Source organism: Rhinopithecus roxellana, chromosome 16 (genome assembly GCF_007565055.1).
Source record: "Rhinopithecus roxellana isolate Shanxi Qingling chromosome 16, ASM756505v1, whole genome shotgun sequence".
Classification (NCBI taxonomy): Eukaryota; Metazoa; Chordata; class Mammalia; order Primates; family Cercopithecidae; genus Rhinopithecus; species Rhinopithecus roxellana.
Window position 1 is genome coordinate 94,409,934 of NC_044564.1, and position 25,876 is coordinate 94,435,809.

Consider the following 25,876-nt stretch of genomic DNA (forward strand, 5'->3'; position numbering starts at 1 on the left):
GCATGTGGTTCCCTTATAGTTAATATCTGAAAAAAAAAATCTATGATACTAAGAATATCAACATACATCACTTCTATGAAACTAAGAAAATAGTTAACAGGTGCTGGCCCCTGCTTGAAAAGCAGTCAGAGAATGAGTTCACCCTCCTAGATTGAAAAAGGAAGAAACTTCTGCTAAAAGAGGTAGCCATTTAGATGACATGTTTGAGAACATCCAAAATCAATCACTGAACACTCCCTATATGGCGTGAGCCTTTGTAAACAGGTTTACAAGATGGAGTCTGATCCCAGGGAAAGCAGTAAGTTCAGATCACCTTGAAGTAAAGGGGAAACAGAGGTCCCAATATGTGTGCTCCAATGAGTTACAACTGATAACTCATCCATCATTTTCTGCTTTGATGACTCATGTTCATTCACTCAACAAATACTTACTAAGAGCCTAAAGTGAGCTAGCCAATGCTGGTACCAGGATTTCGGTAGCGAACAAGACAAAGTTCCTCACACTCAAACTATCCAAAACTGAATTTCCTAGTCAAACCTGTTTTTTCTATTTCTTTACTTGCTCATTCACCCAGGTGCTCAAGTTGGGAAACGTGGCCACCATCCAATTCTCCTCCTCCTCAAATCACAAATTCAGTCACCAAGCTCTATTGATTATATGCCCTACATTTTTCTAATTTATTCACTACTATCTGCACTACCACACCTCTAGTCCAAGACATCACCTTTTGCCTGCACTGTTGCCAACAGCTTTCTACTGATCTCCCCACATCTACTCACTCCCTTTGAATCAGTTAACCTCACATTCAACCTGATCTGTTACCACCTTGTTTCAACTTCTAAACTCTTTGATGGTTCCTTATTGTGCCCCTATCTTTAGTCACACTGAGGCATTTAAGGAATTTCCTTCAATTTCTCAAATGTACCTGAGGCTCCTTTAACCTCAGGGCCTTTGAACGGACTAGTGTCTCAGTCTAAAATTCCTCACTGTACATCCACTCCTGGTACTTAGTTAAGGCATTTATACTCATCCTTTAGAGCTCAGCCCAAATGTCTCTTCCTCTTAGAAGCCTTCCCTTACTCCACAAACTAGGCAGGGCCTCAAAGTACTCCATACTAGGCTCCTCTTAACCCAACCATTAAACAAACTGTTTGCAATTAGCTATTTAACATCAGTCTTCCCCCTCCTCCTGATCATTAATCTCCCTGAGTTTGGTAAGTACTTCTTATGCTTCCCAATGCATACCACAATGCCTGACACAAAGGTGGGTGCTCAATAACTATCTAAAGAATAAAGTAGTGGTGAAATAAACAGAGGCAAGTGCAAATTCCTACAAAAGAGATCTAAAGGAGGCTAGGAAGCCAGGCACAGTGGCTCATGCCTGTAATCTCAGTACTCTGGGAGGCCGAGGTGGGTGGATCACTTGAGGTCAGGAGTTTGAGACCAGCCTGGCCAACAGGATGAAACCCCACCTCTACTAAAAAAATACACAAAATTAGCTGGGCGTTGTGGCAAGTGCCTGTAATTCCAGCTACTCAGGAGGCTGAGGCAGGAGAATCGCTTGAACCCGGGAGGCGGAGGTTGCAGTGAGCCAAGATCACACCACTGCACTAGAGCCTGGGTGACAGAGTGAGACTCTGTCTCAAAAAAAATAAAAATAAAAATAAAAATAAAGGAGGCTAGGAAAAACAAATAGGAAGTCTGGTGGTAGGTCCCACATCATAACAGAAACACAAAAAATAGGTGGCTACCGGGTTAGGGCTTAAGATCTGTGAAGATGAGCTGATTCCAAAGACTGAACCACAAATACATTGCAGAATAGAGCACAGGTCTTGACAGGTTTGTGGCTTTCACTTTGATCACTTTAGAAATGGAACCGGACATCCCTGCTGTGCAGAGTCTGGGTCCTTGAACCTAAGTAACCTTACATGCTGTAGAGATAACCTAACTCAAACAATCACATCATATCTCAGACTTATTGAGTAACATGCTGTTATTTGTGCTTTGCTTCTTTTCAATTAGCTTCAAAGCTAAGTAGCCCTACCTGGTCCTAGCAATAGAGGTCAGAGGATTTGTAGTAGGTTTCAATAGAGGTTGGTTTATTTGTGTTTGGGAGGAAAAAAGACACAAGACAGATTCTTTTCGGAGAAAAAATCTGAACCTGGCAATTCCTACCAGCAAACAATCCTGCAGGTTTATTATTTAAAACTATTATTCAAACACTAAAAACTAACAGAACTTTCATCTGGGACTCTAGATAGTCTCTGTATGCCACTCCGAGTCAGAAGCATACATGAGAAAGCAGATGTGGGACCAAATTAAACCCTTTAGAGATGCTAAGCATTAAAACAACTATGACATCTCTAGCTCACCTTGCCTTTGCACCTTCCCTCCTAAAATTTTCATTAAAAATAAAAACAATATTAAACTATAAAAGATGTGATTTTCCCATGGTGATTACTTGAATATTTTGCTTTGCAAAATATCAAATTCTTTCAAAACTTTATTTTCCCCTGTTTCTGATGTCCCTGGCTTTCTGGTACCGTAAGTGTATGCCTATTGGATAATCCAGCCATGCATGAATGGATGCATGTTGGAATAAAGTGAGAAGTGGAATGCTGGGCAAGGCCCCTACCCTGTATCAGCTTCAGTGTCCCCATCTACAAGAGGAAAAGCTTAAACAGATGTTTTCTAGGAAAGGTTTCAGTCTTTTTTCTCAAAGCATAAATATCAATCATTTCTATAACTGATTCTGACACCTCTGAAACCTAACTGGTTAGAAATGTTGGTCTGACTCCAGGAAGACATAAATGGGGTTGTAACTTTGTGATCAGAGAGATGCGGCCCACCAAAGTTTTGTGGTTACTGTGATCAGATCCACACAAGCTGACCTCAAATAGTCATGCATAAAAACAATTAAGAGAATGTTCAATTTTCTGTACTCCTAGCAACCATGCTATGGGATGCTAACTTTGTGCGCTGTTATTAGTAAGTGTGTGCAAAATAGGTGTGAGGTACAATAGGTTAAACAAATTCAAACAGGTTTCTTTATATGGGGCCTCTCAGACTTATTATTAATAAAGATCTGCCAGGTGGTGTACTAGGTCATCACAAGCATTTCATTTAATAGTCACTTTACAGATGACGAAACTGAGCTACAGAGGAGTTAAGATAGTTACACAAAATCACACAGCCCATCAGAGATGGCACCATGTCTTAAACGAAGGTTTGTCTATCAGCAAAGTTCTCTTAATGACCACATGGCACTGGCTTCCATCAGCCCCAAACATGCTAACAGATATTGTCAATCTCCAAGAGGAGCCTATTGTATGCAGTGAATCACAAAATTATTTGTCTATGGACTGCTGCTTATTTATTTCTTTGGATGGAAATCCTGCACATTTTATTTTTCTCTAAGTATCTCTGTCTTTCTACTAGTCAACAGAGGTCACTTGATGCCTAGATGCCACTAAAGTTTAACCAAGTTTGTAAAACAATGCAGAATTTCAACTGAATATGAAGTAGAACTTAAAATATTAGAACTTATGGAGATCTGAAAGGTCTTTTCATCCACACCCTTCATTTTCCAGAAAAGCATGTTAAATATGAAAGAAGTGGCTCATGACTCACACAGTCAGGCAGGGCACGTTCCAGTATGTAACTCTTTTTCATGTGCTTACTTCCTCTAAAATATTTTTCCTGAGATGTTCAGTATATATAACCTTGTTTACAAGTGATACAGTAAACATTTCATAAAAGCCAGCTACTGACTGGTACATCCAAACATTTATTCTTGTCTTTACTACCGAACTGCAGCAGGCTTTCAAAGGTAAAGCGTGAGGTCGAAGTAAACATTACCTGAGAATATCATAACTAGCAAAGTCCCACTGGTAGAGACCAAGTGCTGAACTGCAGACAATGTATTTCCCATCAAAATGCAGTCTTGGCTGCAGGCAGATGCTTCTATCCTCAGAGACAGACAATGTCTTTAAGCACTTGCAGTTGATTTCTCTCCCAATTGGCCAAATCTACAGAAAAAAGAAAATGAGGAAAGATGAGAGATCACATCACTACAGAAAAGCTTGTCCTTAAAATGGTCTGTGTTTGCTGAAGTCAGATAGAAAGTGAAGTATACTGGAAAGACCACAGGCTTTATAGCCAAGAATCACAGGTTCAAGTCTTAATTATCCTGTGCAATCTTGGGTAAAATTATTTAATCTCTCTTAACTCCAGCTCCTGCAATGAAGGTAATGCCTATCACATGGGACAGTGTAAAAGATCCAATAATGGGTCAGGCACGGTGGCTCACGCCTATAATCCCAGCACTTTGGGAGGCCGAGGCAGGTAGATCACTTGAGGTCAGGAATTCAAGATCAGCCTGGCCAACATGGTGAAACTGTGTCTCTACTAAAAATACAAAAATTAGCCAGGCGTGGTGGTGGGTGCCTATAATCCCAGCTACTTGGGAGGCTGAGGCACGAGAATCACTTCAACCTGGGAGGCAGAGGTTGCAGTGAGCAAAGATTCCACCACTGCACTCCAGCCTGGGTGACAGAGCAAGACCCTATCTCAGAAAAAGAAAAAAAAAAAAAAAAGAGAGAGATACAGTAAGAATGTGAGAGTGCTTTGTGAACTCTTTGCAATTCATTACAATAAATGAGTATTTATGTTTTCATAGTTCAGATCTAAGAATTAAGGACGGTAGGAGACATGTAAGAAAGTATTAAGAATGGGCTGGGCTTGGTGGCTCAAGCCTGTAATCCCAGCACTTTGGGAGGCCGAGGCAGGTGGATCACAAGGTCAGGAGTTTGAGGCCAGCCTGGCCAATATGGTGAAATCCCATCTCTACTAAAAATACAAAAACACCCAGCTACTCGGGAGGCTGAGGCGGGAGAATCGCTTGAACCCAGGAGGCAGACAGCCAAGATTATGCAGAGAGCCAGGATTATGCACTGCACTGCACTCCAGCCTGGGCAATAGAGCAAGACTCTGTCTCTAAAGAAAAAAAGAATTAAGAATAAGCTGAACATAAATTTAAGTGAAATTCTTTTTCTTTTACAAATCCAAGTTAAGAAACTACATAGGACATAGAGCTAGCAAATCATCTCTTCTTCCAGTGGGTTTAAAATTCCCCCTCCTCTTCCCAGAATGTTTACCCTTTGCCATACCACTTTAACTTTCTTATGTTTTCCAGTTTTTCTTTAACAAAGCAAATTAATGGAGAAAAAAACTCACCTTAATCTCATATTTGTCTGCACTTAAGAGGATGTAGTCTCCAGGACTGTGCAAGAGAGACTTGACTTTGCACTTCTGCAAAACTACCTGCAAATGTAAACCATGTTACGGAAAGATCCTTTTAATGATTCTCCTACAACGATGTTATTCTTTAAATTAAAATATGAAAATGAGCTTAAAATATGCTAGAATAGCTAAGCCATAGCTCATTACCAAATTAGCCTCTGCTAAACATTTTACTATTCTGTTATTAGCAGTATCTAAAAGTGTCTAATGTTAGCCAGATGAGGTGGCTCACGCCTATAATCCCAGTGAGTCGGAAGGCTGAGGTGGGAGGACTGCTTGAGCCCAGGAGTCGGAGGATGCAGTGAGCTATGATTGCACCATTGCACTCCAGCCTGGGCAACAGAGCAAGACCACAACGCTTAAAAAAAAAAAAAAACTGTCTAAACATTGGCAGCATTTAATCTTAGCATTCATCTAGAAGCAAGCATTAGGACTGATTTTTAAAAATTATAAAATGTTACTTAAGAGAAGGAACAGAAAAGAAAAAAGCCCATAGACACTGAAGTAGATGCAAATGATCTGCTTTCATAACCACGTGAATCATAAATGAAAAAGCACTGGACTTGGCACCAGAATCTGTCACACGCTGACTTTGTAACCTTGGGCAAGACCATCTAAACTGATTTTAAAGATCAGTTTCCTGATCTTTAAAATAGGAGACAAGCACCTATTATCTTACCTCATTTAATTACAGTAAAGATAAAATAACAATGTAAATTATAGTAGTAACATAATAAAAGCTAACATTCCGTTAGCACTTGAGATAGTTTATAAACATCAGGTTCTAGCTAATTTTGTAATCAATCAGCCTAAGGTGAGAGGGGAAGCAGGGTTCATTCATTCAGAAGTCTGGATTGCAGACTCAACTGAAACAGACATATTACTAAATATCAGGCACCTTGCTGGGTGCTGTCCCAACATTTCATTTCATGTTCATAGGAACATTTAGCAGATGATACAACTCAGGTCCTGAAGGAGGAGTAACTTGTCCAAGACATCACCATCAGTATCCTAGCCCCAATCAACTGTGTTTTCCATAACACCAAACTGCCTTACACTATATAGCTTTTCTATGTAAAAAGTTAACGTGGGCTAGGCACAGTGTCTCATGCCTATAATCCCAGCACTTTGGGAGGCTGAGGAGGGAGGACTGCTTGAGGCCAGGAGTTCAAGACCAGCCTAGGCAACACAGCAAGAACCCCATCTCTACAAAAAAAATTTTTAATTAGCTGCCAGGCACGGTGTCTCATGCCTGTAATCTCAGCATTCTGGGAGGCCGAGGTGGGTGGATCACCTGAGGTCAGGAGTTCAAGACCAGCCTGGCCAACACAATGAAACCCCGTCCCTACTAAAAACAAAAAATTAGCCAGGCATGGTGGTGGGCGCCTGTAATCCCAGCTACTCGGGAGGCTGAAGCAGGAGAATCACTTGAACCCAGGAGGTGGATGTTGCAGTGAGCTGAGATCGTGCCATTGCACTCAGCCTGTATAACAAGAGCGAAACTCCACCTCAAAAAAAAAAAAAAAAAAATTAGCTCGGTGTGGTGGCACATGGCTGTAGTGCTAGCTACTCAGGAGGCTGACATGGGAGGATCACTTAAGCCTGGGGATTTGAAGTTGCAGAGAGCTATGATCATGCCACTGCACTCCAGCCTGGGCAACAGAGTGAGACCCTGTCTGTATTAAAGCAACAAATAAAGAAAAAAAGACAAAACTTAATGTGCCCAATACATAATAATGGTCTTACAAACTACTCTCCATTTAGCCCCATGTATTTCAAAAAAAAGATATAATCATCCACCCCATCTAAAACCCACCAGTCACCTCTGATTCTTCATTTCCCACAGTGAATCTGCAAGTCCGGGTGGCTTTACCTTAAAGATACATCCTTTATGGGTGTCCTTTTCATTACTGCCAGCCAAATCTAAGTTATGGGCATCTTTTGCTTAGACTACTGCCAAAGCCTAAATGGTCACCCTGTATCCACTTGTGCCCAACTCTAGTTCATTCTTCATGCAGCAGTTAATTTTCTTAAAACATAGATCGCATCAGACACTTGCTCAGAACTTGTAGATTGCTTCCTAGTACACTTGTGATGATATCCACCATACTTACTGTGGCCTCATAAATCATACAGGATGACCACCTCTCTGCCCATCTCCCCAACTACAGCATGGCTCCACTGGCTTATGTCCAGGTCATCAAATGTTCCAAGTTCTTTCCACTCCCTGGGCCTGTGCATATACTACACCTTCTGAAACAATCTTTCAGCTACTCTTTCCACAGCTATCTCCTATTTATTCTTCATGTCTAACCCCCTTCTCAAAAAGCTTTCTCTGAACTAATTACTTTAATTACTTTCCTAGACCTTTTTTCTTTTTTTTTTTAAAGAGTCTCACTTTGTCGCCTAACCTGGAGTGCAGTGGCACGATCTTGGCTCACTGCAACCTCCGCCTCCCAAGCTTCAAGTTAATTCTCCTGTCTCAGCCTCCTGAGTAGCTGGGATTACAGGCACTTACACCAGACTAATTTTTGTACTTTTAGTAGTGACGGGGTTTCACCATGTTGGCCAGGCTGGCCTCGAACTCTTGGGCTCAGGCAATCCACCCACCTTGGCCTCCCAAAGTGCTAGGATTACAGGAGTCAGCCACCGTGCCCAGCCCCAGACTATCTTACAGAACACTGTACTGTTCCTTCACAAACCACCACAATTTGAAATGATATATTTACCCATGAAATTGTTTAATAAAACTATTTCTCCTATTAGACTATCATCCACAGGGTAAGGCCTGGGTCTATTTTGCTTACTGTTTCCTCAGCCCCCTCATAGAATGGCATAGTAAACTCAAGTAGTGTTTCTGCATGGTATATCCATTATTAATACTGCATTTGATCCTCACAACAATCTTGTTTTAAAGAAAAAAGAAAACATCACAATATTTTACTAAAGATCCCATACAGCTTTCTTTGTCCTACTTCTTGTAAGCGTTATTTTTTCAAAATGAAAATTGCTTGCCTGATTAAAAAAGAAACATGTTTAGTCTAAAGCGAAAAATGCACCCACAACCCCACCAGAAATACCCACCTTCAACATTTTGATGCATGAACACATTAAGAAACCAGTATCACACTCCACATACTTTTTTGTATGTAACCTGTTTTATTTGCCCACTCTATCCACCTAATATATTGTGGGCATCTTTCCATGTCCGTAAGTCATTTATCTGTTAAACTATTAAGTACCTTCTACTTGCTGGTCACTGTTGGATACCATCATGCTTTGTAGCTACAGCAATTCCATCTTATGACTCACCTAACACTTACAAGGCAGTATCGACCATCCTCCACCCCCTCCCTCAAAAAGCCTGACAAGAAGGAGATTTCTTCTAAGTCTTCCTACCTTGGTGACCCATTCCGTGTGCCCGGTGAGTGTGTTCAGGCATGTCCCAGCAGATAAAGCCCATACTTTCACAGTGAAGTCTGCAGAGCCGCTCACCAAGATATCCAGTTCATCATTGTAGTCCACGCTAAATACTAGTGCATATAATTACACAAAGTTAAAACATGTCTCTGTCAGTGGGTCTTTTATGAGAGAGTTCAATAATGTTTATTTTCCCTAGCTGCCCAATTAATTTCCCAACCAGAGACACTGTAAGAATGGTGCTATTCAACTAGCAATTTTATGATAAAAATATTTCAGAATTCTTACTATTATAGCTTATTATTCTAAGGTGGAGGAATAATACAATCTCTTTTATTTGTAGTAGCTACAGTGAGAGGCAAAACAAGTGTTAGAGATAATGGCATTCCTTCTTAGGACTGCCTGCCTGATAGTACATCATATTTTATTTAATTTATGCAGGAAAACAAAAAGGACATGGTCCTACTCTAATACACACTAACAGTAAGACAAAATATAAAGAATGGAAGCTGCAAAACAGCACCCAGACTCAAGAAAACCCAATGTAAAGAGAGAAAAAAACAAAACAAAAACAAGGATCTCAAAGGTCAGATTAAGCCATTAACTCAAAAGTGTCTGACTTTCTTCACAGCTGTATCCCCAGCACCAAAAACAATATTTGCAGTATCGTGAGTACTCAAATATTTGTTTTCAAATGTATACCAAGTTCTAAAGGAACATTAGGGACCCAGAGATGGAAGACACTGATTCGTCCTTTAAGGAACTCAGTCTAAGGAGGGAGTAGAGGAGGAAGCCCAGAAAATATAAATGTTTACCTCTTGCTAGGGAAACATCAAGGAGAATGACTAACTCTGCCCAGGGGTATCAGGGAGGACTTCAGGGAAGAGGCGATATTGGAGATGGGCCCTGAAGGATGAGTAGAGTTTATCAAGGAAAGAAAAAAGAATACTGCAGGCAGAGGGAATAGTAAAGGTATGAAGTTAGGAAAAACCTCGGCAATGTCTAGGCAACAATAATAAAATTTTTAGAGCAGGGTTCTCAAAGTTGATCGGGAATAAAATCACCTGGAAGTCATGGTACATCTTAACATTGTGGAACATAACACTCCGTTTAACATATACTTCCACACATACATGCACCTTCGAATATTAATTTCTGAACAAGTTGTAGCAGACAGCAAAGACTGAAGACTATAGGACAAATAAAATGAAGCAAAAAAATATGTGTTTTTATTAGCATAATGGCTAGTTCTACTTCAAAGAATCACTAAGCACCAGGTACAGTGCAAGTAATTCCAGTCACATGGGTGAACAAGACAGATAAGATCACTGTCCTTATGGAGTTTAGTCTGGTGGGGAAGCAAGATCATATTTGTATAAGTGGTCTACAGTAGTACAAGTTACTGGCAAACAGAGGGACCCAACCTGTTAAGGGAGTTTTGGAGGGCTGCTCATAAACGTAATGCTTGACATTACAGACTATAACTCTCAGAGGCTAAAGCAGTGGGTAAATGGGGGAAAGGAAGAAGGGAGCTGCTACACAAGAGGCTGGGAAATAGCTCAATTTCTACACAAAGCCTCCCTGACCAAAAAAAGAACAGCAACAGAGAGAGAAGCTCAAATCTCAAGGCTATATTCAAATGACCAGTTTTTGCAAAATAAGGCTGCTATACATTAGGAAACATTTAGGTATGTTTCTTTCGCCTTATCTCTAGGTGGCAGCTTGTTTTAATCAACTGTCAACCAAGTTCCAACTGGATGTAATCTGCGTAGACCACACAATCTAGGAACCACCATCACACCAAAGAATTTTCAGCCCTAATGCTACAAATGAAGTGTAATTTACACGAGTAGGATTTACTCAATTTAGAGGTAGGGAATCTGATAAAAGCAAAGTGACAGACTGTTCAACAGGATATAAATGAAACAGGAGTGGGGAGAGAGAGAATGAGAGAGAGACAGAATGAAAACTACCCTTCCCACCAGAAGGGTACATTCACAGAAGAAAGCAAGAAAAAGCAAAACTGGGTAAAACATTCCAAGTAAGAGTAACTAGAATAAAGGGAAATAACTGCAGTGACTAAGAAAGAGGTTTGAAAAAAGCAGGTTAAATTAAAAAAAAAAAAAAAAAAAGCATTTCACATTCTTAGCTCCTGGCTTAAAAGGATGAGGCTAAGTTGTAAAAACCCTTGAAAAAGGGCAACCCACCCGCCCCCGTGTGCCCCCGAAAGTGCTGGGTCCTGGCTCCGGAACTCCATTCCCAGCAAGCCACAGTGTTGTCAAAGGAGCCTGTCACAAGCTTCTGTTCATCAAACTTCACCGCTGCACAAGTGTGGGTCTGGATGCCATAAACGCACTGCCCTGTGCTCACATCCCACAGCTTTGCAGACAAGTCATCTGACCCTTCAAGAGAAAAACAGGGAGGTTAATAAGAAAACAGACACACTAAAGAAGGAAAATCAATCCCAAAATCATGGTGTTCTTCAAGAACGTTAATGGTCTCCTCCTCTGGCACTCTACTGCTGAGGAAACCAAAGCATGGAGAGAGTAACACAACTTGCTCAGAGTCACCACAAAGGAGTCAAAAGCACTAGGACAGAATCCAAGCTTTTTGGGTGAGACACTTTCCCTTAACCTTCCAGGCTACAGAAGGGCATTAGACTAAAGCATCCCTTGGTGCTTCCACTTGAAAAATTTCATAAATCCTTGGTTATCATGAGCTCTCTGATTTGACTTCAGATAGATGGGTATTACACATGACTGCATGTTTACATTTGCATGCTTGTCCATTACCCAACAGTTCTGAACAAATAAGGATTGTTAAATAGTAAAGGTGTCTGCTGAAACACATTCCACTCTCAGGCAAGTCAAAGACAAACCTCAGAGCATGGGCTAACTTCTGCAAAAGCTAATTGCGAATTGCTCCAGCCATCTCGAAATATGTGAAGGAAGAAACCTCAAGAAAAACCTGGGATAAATTATCCCCGGACATTCACAACTCAACGAACAGTTTGTAAAGCCTCAAGATCCTGTAGGGAAAAGTTGGCCTTGTTTCTGCCTGATGAAAATTCTATACTAATCGTGGTGACAATTCAGGACTTTAAGTTTAAAATCTTAATGATTAATTCATTCTCACAATGACCGTTTAGTAAGCCTCAACAAATAAGACAATTTTTGAGAATCCACTAAATACAGTCACTATGATAATGGCATAGCATCCTAGGAAAGCACCAAATGACCAACTTTAAAAAGCTGAAATGACTAAATAAAGCCAGCCACAATTCCACCAAGAACCACTGTTTGAGACAACGGAAAAATAGCCATCACTTATGAAAAAGCTAGAGTATGAATTTTAACCTCGGAAAACTATGACAGCATACTGAAATAAAGACTGTATTTATTGTCACTTTGCTATTTAGACTGCTTCCTTCTGTATAAAAAGGGATAGGACTTGGATCTCAATGGCCATGTGAGACAACTGAATCATCTGGGAAGCTTCATCAAAACGCACAGGCAGGTCCCTATTTTCAGCGAGTCTAACTTGGGAACATCTGAGGCAGGGTCCAATCATCTTAAAACGTTTGCCAGGTGATTCTAACTCATCAGCAATATTTTGAGAGCCAAAGGTCTAGAACGGTGCTATCCAACAGAAAATATAATGCAAATTGCATATGTAATTTAAAATGTCCTAATAGTTACATTAAAAAAAAAAATGTTGGGCCGGGTGCAGTGGTTCACGCTTGTAATCCCAGCACTTTCGGAGGCCAAGGCAGGCGTACTGCCTGAGCTCAGGAGTTCAAGACCATCGTGAAACCCTGTCTCTACTAAAATACAAAAAATCAGCCGGGCATGATGGCATGTGCCTGTAGTCCCAGCTACTCAGGAGGCTGAGGCATGAGAATCGCTTGAGCTCGGGAGGCAGAGGTTGCCATGAGCTGAGATCACGCCACTGCACTCCAGCTTGGGCTACAGAGTGACTCCATCTCAAAAAAAAAAAGAAATGTTGGCCAACCTGGCAAAATCCCATCTCCACTAAAAAAAAATACAAATATTAGCCAGGCATGACGGCATACGCCTGCGGTCCCAGCTACTCAGGAGGCTGAGGCAGGAGAATCACTTGAACCCAGGAAGAGGTTGGAGGTTGTAGTGAGCCAAGATCACACCACTGCACTCCAGCCTGGGCCATAGAGCGAGACTCTGTCTCAAAAAAAAAAGAAAAAAGAAAAAAAAAGAAATGTATTAAAATAATTGAATGTGTTTTATTTAACTCAGTATGTCAAAAAATGTCATTTGAACATGTAATCAATACAAATATTGAGATATTTTATATTCTTTTACATTGTAAGTCTTTGAAACCCAGTATTTCACACCTCCATTTGGACTAGCCACAGCTCAAGTACTGAAAAACTACATGGCGCTAGTAGCTAGTGTACCAGAGAGCATAAGCCTGGATAGTCTTTAAGGCCTTCAGCTTAGGCATGTTGTGACTGTATTCCTAAGGAGCTACAGTAGGAAAGGAAATCATTTTAGGTCCTTTATGAGCTTGGTTTTGGTTACCAGTATTCAACTGGGGTCTCATTCATTCATTCAACATATATTTACAGAACTTCTGTGTCAGGCTGGACTCTTGTTCTCATGGCACTCAGTCTACTTGGGAAGACAAAAAGGCTAAACAAGCAATAATAATTCAGCATAGTAGGTGGTAGGCACTACAAAAGCCCATAGCAAATACAAGGAACGGAGGCTCCATTGAGTTTATGACCATGCTCTAACATGTAAGTGGACATGCCTTAGGAGCTGGCATGATTGGCTCTTCAACTACACTCCTCTTTCGTTTTTAAGCTGCGCTTTGGTATAAGACTATTTGAAGAAAGAAAGAATTTCATGGCTTAAAAAAAAAAAAAAAAAAAAACCTTAAAGTTTTAACTAATTTAAATCTAAAGGATGAATAAGTTAGCTAGCACAAAACAAAACAAAAGGAATAGTATACACCAAAACTTATTCTGTAAAAGGCCTGATAGTATTTCAGACTTTGACCTACTGAGTTGCAATTACTCTCTTGTGCTGGATTTGGCCCACAGTCCATAGTTTGCCAATCCCTGGTAATACCTATTAAATCAACTATTAAATATCTCTATATACAACACAAAAATTATTGAAAAGGAACTGGGATCAATTCATAAAGAACTATTTGGAATCATTCAAAAACCATCTAGGAGTTATGTACAATGCTTGTCAAAAAGCACAGCCTAAAACATGAACACTGATTATGGAAATCGTTCAGTCTGACTGCAAACAGTGGCAAGGTTTGGCTGCAGAACTGGGTTAGGAAGATGTTTAACTATGACCTTATATGCATTTCAGAAAGATCACTATAGCTATATCATGGAAAAAGGTTTGAAGGGGGAAAACTAGAGGCAAGAAGGCAGTTAAAAACCAGGAGAGAGGACAAACAAAATGTGACACATACAGGGAATATACACATACACACACACACACAATGGAATATTATTCAGCCTTAAAAAGGAATAAAATTGGCCAGGGTGCGGTGGCTCATGCCTGTAATCCCAACACTTTGGGAGGCTGAGGTGGAAGGCTCACCTGAGGAAGGGAGTTTGAGACCAGCCTGACTAACATGGAGAAACCCGGTCTCTACTAGAAATACAAAAATTAGCTGGGCGTGGTGGCGCATGCCTATAATCCCAGCTACTTGGGAGGCTGAGGCAGAAGGATCACTTGAACCCAGGAGGCGGAGGTTGCGGAGAGCCAAGATGGCGCCACTGCACTCCAGCCTGGGCGAAAAGTGCAAAACTTCATCTCAAAAAAAAAAAAGGAATAAAATTCTGACACATTATGATATGAGGGAACCTTGAAGACATCATGCTAAGTGAACTAAGCTAGCCACAAAAGAACAAATACTGTATGATTCCACTTATATTAGGTTCCTAGAATAGTCAAATTCATAGAAAATAGAATGGTGGGCTGGGTGTGGTGGCTCACGCCTGTAATCCCAGAACTTTGGGAGGCCAAGGCTGGTGGATTACCTGAGGTCAGGAGTTCAAGACCAGCCTGGCCAACTAGTACAGAAACCTCGTCTGTACTAATCCCATACAAAAATCAGCCAGACACGGTGGTGCACGCCTGTAATCCCAGCTACTCGGGAGGCTGAGGCAGGAGAATCACTTGAACCTGGGAGGTGAGGTTGCAGTGAGCCAAGATTGAGCCATTGCATTCCAGCCTGGGCGACAGATCGAGACTGTCAAAAAAAAAAAAAAAAGAAAGAAAAAGAAAAGAAAGGTGGTTTTGCCACAGGTTGTGGGGGAAGGGGCATGGGCAATGTTTAGCTAATAGAGTTTAGGCTGGGCATGGTGGCTCATGCCTGGAATCCCAACACTTCGGGAGGCTGAGGCAGAAAGATCGCTTGAGCCCAGGAGTTCGAAACCATCCTGGGAAACATGGTGAGGCCCCATCTCTACAAAAATACAAAAATTAGCTGGGCGTGGTGGCACACACATGTAGTCCCAGCTACCTGGGAGGCCAAAGTTGGAGAACTGCTTGAGCCCAGGAGGTAGAAGTTGCAGTGAGCCAAGATCGTGTCACTGTACTCCAACCACTCCAATCTGGGCTACAGAGTGAGACCCTGTCTCAAAAGAAACCCCCCCCAAAAAACAAACAAAAAAATTGGATACAGTTTAGCTATATAGTGTATTATATACTGTTTATATAGCTAACACTGTATAGTGTTTAACTGATACTGTTTTAGTTTGGGAAGATGTAAAGTTTTGGAAATGGACAGTGGTGATGATTGCACAACAATGTAATGTACTTAATGGCACTCAATTGTGTGCTTTAAAATGGTTAAAATGGTAAATTTTATGTTACGTATGTTTTAGCACAATTTGCAAAAAAAAAAAAAAAATTATCCAAACTAATTATTTAAACTAGTTGTTATAGGAAAACATTGTGCCACTCAGTTTTACCCCCTAAAAAAAAATTAAAAAATAATCAGGTTGAGTCAAGTTCCATTTTATAGTGATGGAAGTCTACTCCTGAGAATCCTTTAGGAGCCACTGTTCTCTGCTCCTTTCTGGCTTTATGTCAGCCTCCCCTCTGGACTCCCATTTGCTGCACTGGCTAACCCAACATGTTTTCAAAGAGGTCACCAGTGATGCAGCATAGAGGTGAAAGAGGACTAAAGAAATGTAGACTCTTACACTGCATGAAAGAAAAAAAATCCCTCCCGATTCAATATCTTAAAAATCTGAATAATACTTAAAAAAAAAAATCAGACTATTTCACAAAACTCTAGATTTCAGGCTTCTCTTGAAAAGTCAGATCTAACAACTCTTACCCTGAATCCCACCCACATGGCAAAAATTTATTACAATGGAGCAGCAGCTGCACTCTTTAGAAAGGCAAGTGTTCTTGATTTGCTATAGTCCACACAGAGACTTTTACCTCAGTCAGGTCATCTTCCTGGTCTCAGTGTGTATGTTCCACAAGAAAAGAACTGCTCTAATTCATCCATGTATGCCCTCACATTGTTTTTCAAACAGTAGGCATCCCATAAGTAAATATCTACTTAACAGCACAAAGCATAATAGGTTCCTTTCTTACCATTTCAGAAATAAATTGGGAAAGAGAAGGATAACTATCTCAATGTCATTAGCCATCCATCTCTTTAATAAAACTGTCTATTGCTTACTCAAAGCACTAATGTGAGAGTCACTGTAAGTTTATTGCCAAATTCAGGGTTTCCCAATTCCACCACAGTGAAAATTCAATCTTGTAAGTAACAAGATGACATGAACACATGTATAATTCTGTAACAAATACTTCTCTCACAGTTCCAGGGATGCTGCTGTTAGAAAAATTAATGCTTTGGATTACTGTCAACCACTGTACAACATAATTTTAAATATGCAAACCTGATGAATTGAATCAGAATAAAAATCCCATTAACATATAGACACACCTAGAGAATAATCTTAAAATGCAGAATTGCAGGTATTAACTTTCCAGGTAGTTAGAGAATTCAGTGAATATTTCCCATTTACTTCCACTCCAAGTAACTGCAGTTTTTACTACATTTCAAAAATAAGGTTTGATAAGAAAAAAACTTTTTAAGGCAAGGGGAGCTAGGCATGGTGGCTCACACCACTAATCCTAGCATTTTGGAAGGCCGAGGCTGGCGGAGTGCTTGAGCCCAGGAGTTCGAGACCAGACTGGGCAACATGGTGAAATCCTGTCTCTACAAAAAGTACAAAAAGGAGCCAGCCGTAGTGTTGCTCGCTTGTAGTCCTAGTTAAACTCGGGAGGCTGACGTGGGAGGATCACCTGAGCACAGGAGGTGGAAGTTGCAGTAAGCCAAGATTGCACCATTGCACTCCAGCATGAACTACCCTGTGAGAGGTTGTCTCCAAAAAAAAAAAAAAAAAAAAAAAAGGGCAGCTGGGCGCAGTGGTTCACACCTGTAATCCCAGCGCTTTGGGAGGCCGAGGCAGGCGGATCATCTGAGATCGGCAGTTTGAGACCAGCCTGACCAACATGGTGAAACCCGTCTCTACCAAAAATACAAAAATTAGCAGGGCTATGGTGGTATGTGCCTGTAATGCCAGCTACTCAGGAGGCTGAGGCGAGAGAATCACTTGAACCCAGGAGGAGGAGGAGGTTGCAGTGAGTCGAGACTGCACCACTGCACTCTAGCCCAGGTGACAGAGGAGATCCTGTTTCAAAAAAAAAAAAATGCTAGAGTTGGTGTGAAAACAATGGTCAACTGCCAATAGGAGCTCCAAGCTCCAAGGTGATACTGCATCTTAATCTTCTTCTTTATTTATTTATTTTTTGAGACAGGGTCTTGCTCTGTTGCCCAGGCTGCAGTGCAGTGGCATAATCTTAGCTCACTGCAACCTCCACTTCCTGGGCTCAAGCAATCGTCTCACCTCAGTCTCCCAAGTAGTTGGGACTACAGGTGTGAGCCAACACACCCAGCTAATTTTTGTATTTTTTGTAGAGATGGGGTTTTGCTATGTTGCCCAGACTGGTCTCAAACTCCTGGGCTCACATAATCTGCCTGCCTTGGTCTTCCAAAGTGTTGGGACTACAGGCATGAGCCCCCTCAACTTGGTCAACTGCATCTTAATCTTTTAAAATCATGAGGCAAAAGAGACATGGAAAAGCCATCACTGCAACAGAGAAAGTACATCAAAGCCTAGAAGAACTGGTGATGCTGTTCTAGTAATCAAGCTTGTAACACAAGGAAAATAAAGTGTGAAATAACATCAGGATGACAAACCAAACCATGAAAAATGCTTTAAATCAAATGTTTATTTTCTAAAATTAGCAGAGTGTCTGGCATTTCAGAGAAAACATCACCACATAATGTATACCCTTAATGAATAAAGAAATGCAATTGTAAAACGGTCTTGAGAAATGATACACCTCAATATTAAATATTAATATTTAAATTGAGTCTGGTGAGACTCTTGAGGGAGAAGCAAGTTACTTAAGACTGTATTGGCATTGTATCAATTCAATCTATCTGGAAAGGGCACTAAGAAGAGCTATAAAATCAGGCCAGGCACGGTGGCTCACACCTGTAATCACAGCACTTTGGACGGTGGATCACCTGAGGGCAGGAGGTTGAGACCAGCCTGGGCAACAAGGTGAAACCCCACCTCTAATACAAATACAAAAAAAATTAGCCAGGCGTAGTGGCATGTGCCTATAATCCCAGCTACTCGGGAGGCTGAGGCAGGAGAATCACTTGAACCCTGGAGACGAAGGCTGCAGTGAGCTGAGATAGTGCCACTGCACTCCAACCTGGGTGAGAGAGTGAGACTCCATTTCAAACAAACAAACAAATCTATAAAATCATTCATACTACTATATCTGGTGATTCTACTTTTAGGCTTCTGTCCCAAATGAGCTCAAGGGAAGAAGAGGTAATACAAAGATACTAATACAAACAGAAACCATCTGAATATGCATTGATATGGTTAAGCTTTGTGTCCTCACCCAAACCTCATCTTGAATTGCAATTCCCAGGTATTGAGGGAGAGACCTGGTGAAAGATGACTGGATCATGGGGGTGGTCCCCCATGCCGTTCTCATGATAGTGAGTTCGTTCTCTCAAAATCTGATGGTTTTATAAGGGCCTCTTCCCGCTTCACTTGCACACTCTCTCCTGCTGCCTTGTGAACAAGGTGCTTGCTTCCCCTTCGCCTTCTGCCACGATCATATTGCCTTCTGCCATGACTGTAAGTTTCCTGAGGCCTTCCCAGCCATGTGGAACTATAAGTCAATTAAACCTCTTTTCGGCCGGGCGTGGTGGCTCAAGCCTGTAATCCCAGCACTTTGGGAGGCCGAGACGGGCGGATCACGAGGTCAGGAGATTGAGACCATCCTGGCTAACACGGTGAAACCCCGTCTCTACTAAAAAATACAAAAAGCTAGCCGGGCAAGGTGGCTGGCGCCTGTAGTCCCAGCTACTCGGGAGGCTGAGGCAGGAGAATGGCGTAAACCCAGAAGGCGGAGCTTGCAGTGAGCTGAGATCTGGCCTCTGCACTCCAGCCCGGCAACAGCGAGACTCGGTCTCAAAAAAAAAAAAAAAAAAAAAAAAAAAAAAAAAAAAAACCTCTTTTCTTCATAAATTACCCAGTCTTAAGCAGTTTTTTTTTTAGCAGTCTGAGAATGGACTAATACACACACTAATATGGAAATGGCATATATTTACACAAACTAACAGTTTATACTGTAACACACAAATGTTTACTAGAAGTTATCTTGGATGAAAAAGAACACCAAGTATTTCTATATATTATATACAATGTAAGGAAACAGGCGTTGGGATTATTAGTAAGAACTGCTTGGAGCTATTCTAAATGCTGCCCAATAATTATTTACATGCCTGTCAAAATGCATTATCTAACACATGGGCATTAGTTATAATCATAAACAGAAACACATGCCCATTATAAATAGAAAATAATATATAATTTTAGATTTTTAATAACTATATTATTTCATAAAATTACTTAATTGCCTAGTTTAAAACTATCCAACTCTCTCTGTTCCCAGGCCCAAACTCCAACTTCTACTTTTTTTTTTTTTTTTTTTTGAGACAGAGTCTCGCTCTGTCGCCCAGGCTGGAGTGCAGTGGCCGGATCTCAGCTCACTGCAAGCTCCACCTCCCGGGTTTATGCCATTCTCCTGCCTCAGCCTCCCGAGTAGCTGGGACTACAGGCGCCCGCCACCTCGCCCGGCTAGTTTTCTGTATTTTTTAGTAGAGAGGGGGGTTTCAAGGGGTTAGCCAGGATGGTCTCAATCTCCTGACCTCGTGATCCGCCCGTCTCGGCCTCCCACAGTGCTGGAATTACAGGCTTGAGCCACCGCGCCCGGCCCTAACTTCTACTACTTCTACTTAGAATCACAGGATTTCAGAGCAGGAAAGAAATATCTCTTTATATATATATATATATATTTTTTTTTTTTTTTTTTGAGACGGAGTCTCACTCTGTCGCCCAGGCTGGAGTGCAGGGGCGCAATGTCGGCTCACTGCAAGCTCCGCCTCCCGGGTTCACACCATTCTCCTGCCTCAGCCTCCCGAGTAGCTGGGACTACAGGTGCCCGCCACCACGCCCGGCTAATTTTTTTGTATTTTTAGTAGAGACAGGGTTTCACCATGTTAGCCAGGATGGTCTCGATCTCCTGACCTCGTGATCCGCCCGCCTCGGCCTCCCAAAGTGCTGGGATTATAGGCGTAAGCCACCGTGCCCGGCCCTTTTTTTTTTTTTTTGGAGATGGAAGTCTCACTCTGCCACCCAAGTCAGAGTGCAGTGGCACGATCTCGGCTCACTGCAACCTCCGCCTCCCTGGTTCAAGCGATTCTCCTGTCTCAGCCTCCTGAGTAGCTGGGATTACAGGTGCAAGCCGCCATGCCCGGCTACTTTTTCATATTTTAGTAGAGACAGGATTTCACCACGTTGCCCAGTCTGGTCTCGAACTCCTGAGCTCAGGCAATCCACCCACCGCAGCTTCCCAAAGTGTTAGAATTACAGGCGTGAGCAACGGCGCCCGGCCTCCTTCCCCGTATTTTAAAGATACAGAGAGGTTAAGTAACTCAGCCAAAATGATCTAACTACTTGCGAGGAGCAGATATCAATTTTTCCACTGTTTTTTCTCAAATATCAGTGCCAACAGAAAAAGAAACAGAATTTAACAACCTGGAGGACTATACATGGAGGAAACACAGAGAAAAAGTAATCTACAGCTTTGTAATTTCGCATAATGTTTAAAAGACAGTCTGAAGCATTTTTCTCATGAAATTTTATAAAAATGATTGTGTTCTCTACAAAGAAGGAAGAGGATAAGGGGGGGAAATCCACTCAGGGATAGAGGAAAAAAAGTCACTGTACATATCTCATATAATCAACACTTGTCATTCTCAAAGCTGAAGACTGGTTCAAGATTACACCCTACGAAATTCAAAACAAAACCCAAAAAACAGTTTCAACATCTCTTACCTGTACAGAGAAGTCCATCTTTGTAGTAAAGTGCATACACTCTGGCACTGTGTCCAATTAATGATGAGGTCTCAAAGGCTTCATGGTCCTCCAGTTGCTTCATTCTCAAAATAGCCTTCAAATAAACCTTCTTCCAGTGCAAAGCGTCCTGAACAGAATCATCTATCTGCCAGCCCAAATTTTTACATGCAGTCTGCCACACCTCTGTACAGGCACTTATCACCTTATTCCACTGTTTAGAGACGAGGCAGCATGTGAGTAAAGTCTGAGGATCGAGCCATTTTAACAAATAAAAACTGAGCTCCAGGGGAAGGAGTTTGAGGAAGTCCCGCTTGAGGAGAGTCTCTAGGTTATTGGAGAGATGCCTGAGCTGGACTGCCCCACTCAGACTAATCAGGTGATCCAGAGTTTCATTTTTCTGCAAGTCCGTCAGAGAAAGAAATGTAACAGAAATGTTATCAAGCCATGTCTCAAAGTCCTTTCTCTCCATAAGGTTATGGAAAATTTTACCTGTGGCACATCAAAATATTGTATTAGTTCTGCTCAAAAAGACTGTTCAAGCAAGACTGCTAACAAATGAAGTATTAAAAATTAGTGTAAAAAATCTGCCATTACAACTTTATGCATAGTTACATTACAACTTTACAGTTAATACACTATATTTATCTGAACACTTTCCATGCACACAAAAGAAAACACATTTGAGAAAACATACTTAAACAAATCATGATCTCCAAAACATAAGTCAGTGAAACAGATTGGTGTGTGTGACTTATTCCTTTTGAAGTCTAGCACATGCTACATGCATCTTCATAGTAATAGATTTACCAACAATTAATTATAAAACAGTGTATTTTATAATGCACCCCTCCCCCATCAAAACCATTATAAAACAATTTCCTTAATGAATTCCTTAATACATTATATTTGAGTACTAAAATCACAACAGCAAGCACCAGGATGTGACAATCAGAAACAAGTTTCCTGAGCAGTAACCTGAGACACTGATTATCATGGCAGGCACAACCTGTCACCAAAATCATAGAACTGACTACTTGGTTTTGCAACAGATGTTCAGATGAAAAGGTTTAGGGAAGAAAAGTAAGCAGGTGTAGTAAGTTATCTGCCTCAGGAATTCTGGTTCTTCCAACTTCTTTATGGCACTGCCTGTTTCTAACATGAATTACCAAAGACCTTTTTTGGCTTTAGTCTGTTTTTATAAGCCTCGTATGAGGTAGTGACAACTCTTAACCATGTGCCCCAGGGAGCCATGAGGGTCCTGGAGGCCTGCACAAATAAAGCAAATTAATAATCCTTATGTTTATAAAACACCAAAAAATAGACATTATAATCTTCACTTTACAAATGAGGAAACTACAGGTTAGAGAAGGTATGTGATTTGCCTATGTTCACAGGGCTCTTAACTGGATGCCAGTGTTCTCAAGATCAGGGTACCAAGCTCTCTCTCTGAAATAAGTGACAACCAGGAGAACCACGACCTAGTGGTAAGATCTAGGGGTAGTGTGTCTACCCATTAGACTATTTTCTCCTTTAGGAGAACAACAAATTGCTCCTGAGCTAACTGTAACAAATAATTTTTTTAAAGTATCCTGCATTAGTGTCAACTGGTGTTAATTCACTCTTAATGAGGATTAAACTAATGAAAGATAACAAAAAAATAACCAGTAAAAACTACCTTTCTCAAGACTATGTGTTGATAGATGTTAATGCTAGGTGATGGGTACATAGGGATTTATTATTCTCTTTATTTCCATATATTTAAATATTTTCACGATTTAATAAAAACTTTCCTTCTGAATACTCAGTTTCTCACGAGACTGTCATATTAATTTTAAAAACATATGTCCAAATTAATGTGAAAAAGGAAAGTTAATTTCTTTCCAGACATATCACCTAGATCAGGTCTACACAAAAAGCAAGATCTCATCTTCCAACTTTATTAATGTAAGGTGAGTAAAATCGTGAGTGTCCAATATCAAAATTGGCAATAACATTCTTAGACAAATAAGCAGTCTGATTTATTAGTAGAAGCAACCAAACCTTGCAATGACATATCTGCGAATAGTTTTGATTTCTGGAACTGTGACTAGACTTCAAGATAATACTTCTGAAGCCAAAGTTTGGGTTAGAAAGGATTTATTAATTTGTATTAAAAATGTACTTAGCTGACAAAAAATAATCAGATGGCTAAAAGTTTTATCAACTTATCACGCAATAACAAGCCCCCTCCTTCCTCTAAATCCTAACAATCCTCTTATCTATATAACATTTCTTCAAAATCTCTACTTTTAAAAAATAATTTGCAACAAGACAAAGCAATTATCTTCTGTGGCATCTGCATACTGTCACAATAGCTAGTTAATTAATATTGGTCAATTAAAAACACACACCAAAACACCTGCTCCGGAAACATTTTTAACAGTGAAAAGTGTGGTGTGGAACGCTTCCTCCATCACATCTACATATACACACATACACACATGTGCTGACACACATCTATTGTAGAAATGCTTGTATTTAAGTGAGCTGAATTGTTACTCAAACGGCTACAAGGCAAATTTAGAATACTCATTAAAATCTTAACAGGTTCCCACCATTCACAAATATCTAAGAGACATACTGTAACATGCCAAATTCACATGTATACCTATGTAACAAACCTGCACGTTGTGCACATGTATCCTAGAACTTAAAGTATAATTTTTTTAAAAAGCCAAATTAATGTGCCCATGACACCGCTAAAGATTATGGAAGAAGCTTTTTCAGAGAGCACCTCTAAAAAGCTCAGCCATATCTGAGATTTAAATATTCTCCTGGCCGGGCACGGTGGCTCAAGCCTGTAATCCCAGCACTTTGGGAGGCCAAGACGGGCGGATCACAAGGTCAGGAGATCGAGACCACCCTGGCTAACATGGTGAAACCCCGTCTCTACTAAAAAATACAAAAAACTAGCCGGGCGAGGTGGCGGGCACCTGTAGTCCCAGCTACTCGGGAGGCTGAGGCAGGAGAATGACATAAACCCGGGAGGCGGAGCTTGCAGTGAGCCAAGATCCGGCCACTGCACTCCAGTCAGGGCTACAGAGCGAGACTCCGCCTCAAAAAATAAATAAATAAATAAATAAATAAATAAATAAATAAATAAAAATATTCTAACTCTTAATAAAAAAAATTTTCCCAACTTTTAGATTGCCTTTTAAACCACTCAATCCCTTGTAGGATTGAGCAGTTCACCTCTGATTATTCTGAAAAAGGCATTTTTTTCCCCTAAAAAAGCAAGTCTCACTAACTGCAGAATGCATTATTAAAAAACACCAATTTTTCACTTTTCTAAAAGGATCAACTAACTTTTGGAGGGGGCTTTCTAAGGTAACAGGTCTAAACTGGACTCTTTTAGGCAGCCTCTAGAAATATCATATACTGGTTGCACAAACCTCAGGAAATGGGATTTCAGTTCAACATGAGGAGCTTTTAAATCTCAGCGCTTTCCAACAATGGAATAGCTCCCTCCAGAGTAGTTAGTTTCCCATTACCACGAACAGTCAAGGACAGTTGCACACAGAGTCAGAATGTGATACATGAAAATGCTTTGGAGGTCAAATGTTTTACTGATTCAACCACTTCCTATGTGATTACGGGCATGTCCAACTAACTTTTAAGCTTCAGTTTTATCATCTGTAAAATGGAAGCTATCATCCAACTCGAAGGGTGAAACTCAGAAATATAGCAAGGACATGCTTAGCACAGTGTACAGTCTAGGGGGTAAAAACTCAAATGGTACTTTTTGTTAGTTTTATTACTATGAATACCTGGCAGGAAAGATTTCTGTGACACTGAGGCTGGAATGGACATGACCACTAACATCTCTTTCGACCCTATCATCTTACCACAAGTTTCTCTTCAAAATACCCGGAAGAAAAACTCAAGGGCTCAAACTTACTAGGGGTTTAATTTGATAATTAAGAGCACCTGTTGGCCAGGAGCAGTGGCTCACGCCTGTAATCCCAACACTTTGAAACGCCGAGGGGGGCGAATCACGAGGTCAGGAGATCGAGACCATCCTGACTAACACAGTGAAACCCCGTCTCTACTAAAAATACAAAAAAAATTAGCCGGGTGTGGTAGCCGTCGCCTGTAGTCCCAGCTACTCAGGAGGCTGAGGTAGGAGAATGGCGTGAACCCGGGAGACGGAGCTTGCAGTGAGCCGAGATGGCGTCACTGCACTCCAGCCTGGGCAACAAAGCGAGACTCCGTCTCAAAAAAAAAAAAAAGAAAAGAAAAGAAAAGAGAACCTGTTTATTGCAGGCTCTCGTTTCCCAGCAGGTGCCTTATCCTATCTACATTCCCTGCTGTTTGGCCCCCTTACCCCACGCCCCTACCTCAGAGTTAACATTCAACTTGCCCTCTTGCATTCAGTATCAATAATCACAAAGTGGGTCATGTAACAAAAAGACTCCTAAATTGGCAAAAGAGCCCGGGTTTGGTCTCAGGTTCTGCCATTAACTCCCTATGTTACCTTAGGCAACTCACATATTTATATTGGTTTTAAAGAAAAAGTACCATTGGTAAACATCTCATTTGATCTTCATAACCTCATGGAAGGTATCAGTAATG

At 41.0% G+C, this 25,876-nt stretch overlaps 1 protein-coding gene across 3 annotated transcripts in view; it reads right to left on the reverse strand.

Moving 5' to 3' along the window:
- Positions 1–25,876, reverse strand: part of FBXW2 (F-box and WD repeat domain containing 2) — a 35,847-nt gene that overhangs the window by 8,569 nt on the left and 1,402 nt on the right. Inside the window, exons 3-7 of one of the 3 annotated variants that reach the window (XM_010372016.2) lie at positions 21,245–21,754; positions 10,929–11,123; positions 8,701–8,834; positions 5,236–5,322; positions 3,859–4,028 (exon numbers count right to left, since the gene is read on the reverse strand). In XM_010372016.2, the coding sequence (XP_010370318.2) occupies positions 3,859–4,028; positions 5,236–5,322; positions 8,701–8,834; positions 10,929–11,123; positions 21,245–21,734 (1,076 nt within the window). In that variant the 5' untranslated portion in view covers positions 21,735–21,754. The remainder of the gene's footprint in view (positions 1–3,858; positions 4,029–5,235; positions 5,323–8,700; positions 8,835–10,928; positions 11,124–21,244; positions 21,755–25,876) is intronic. The other 2 variants (XM_010372018.2, XM_010372017.2) reach the window with 2 other exon arrangements.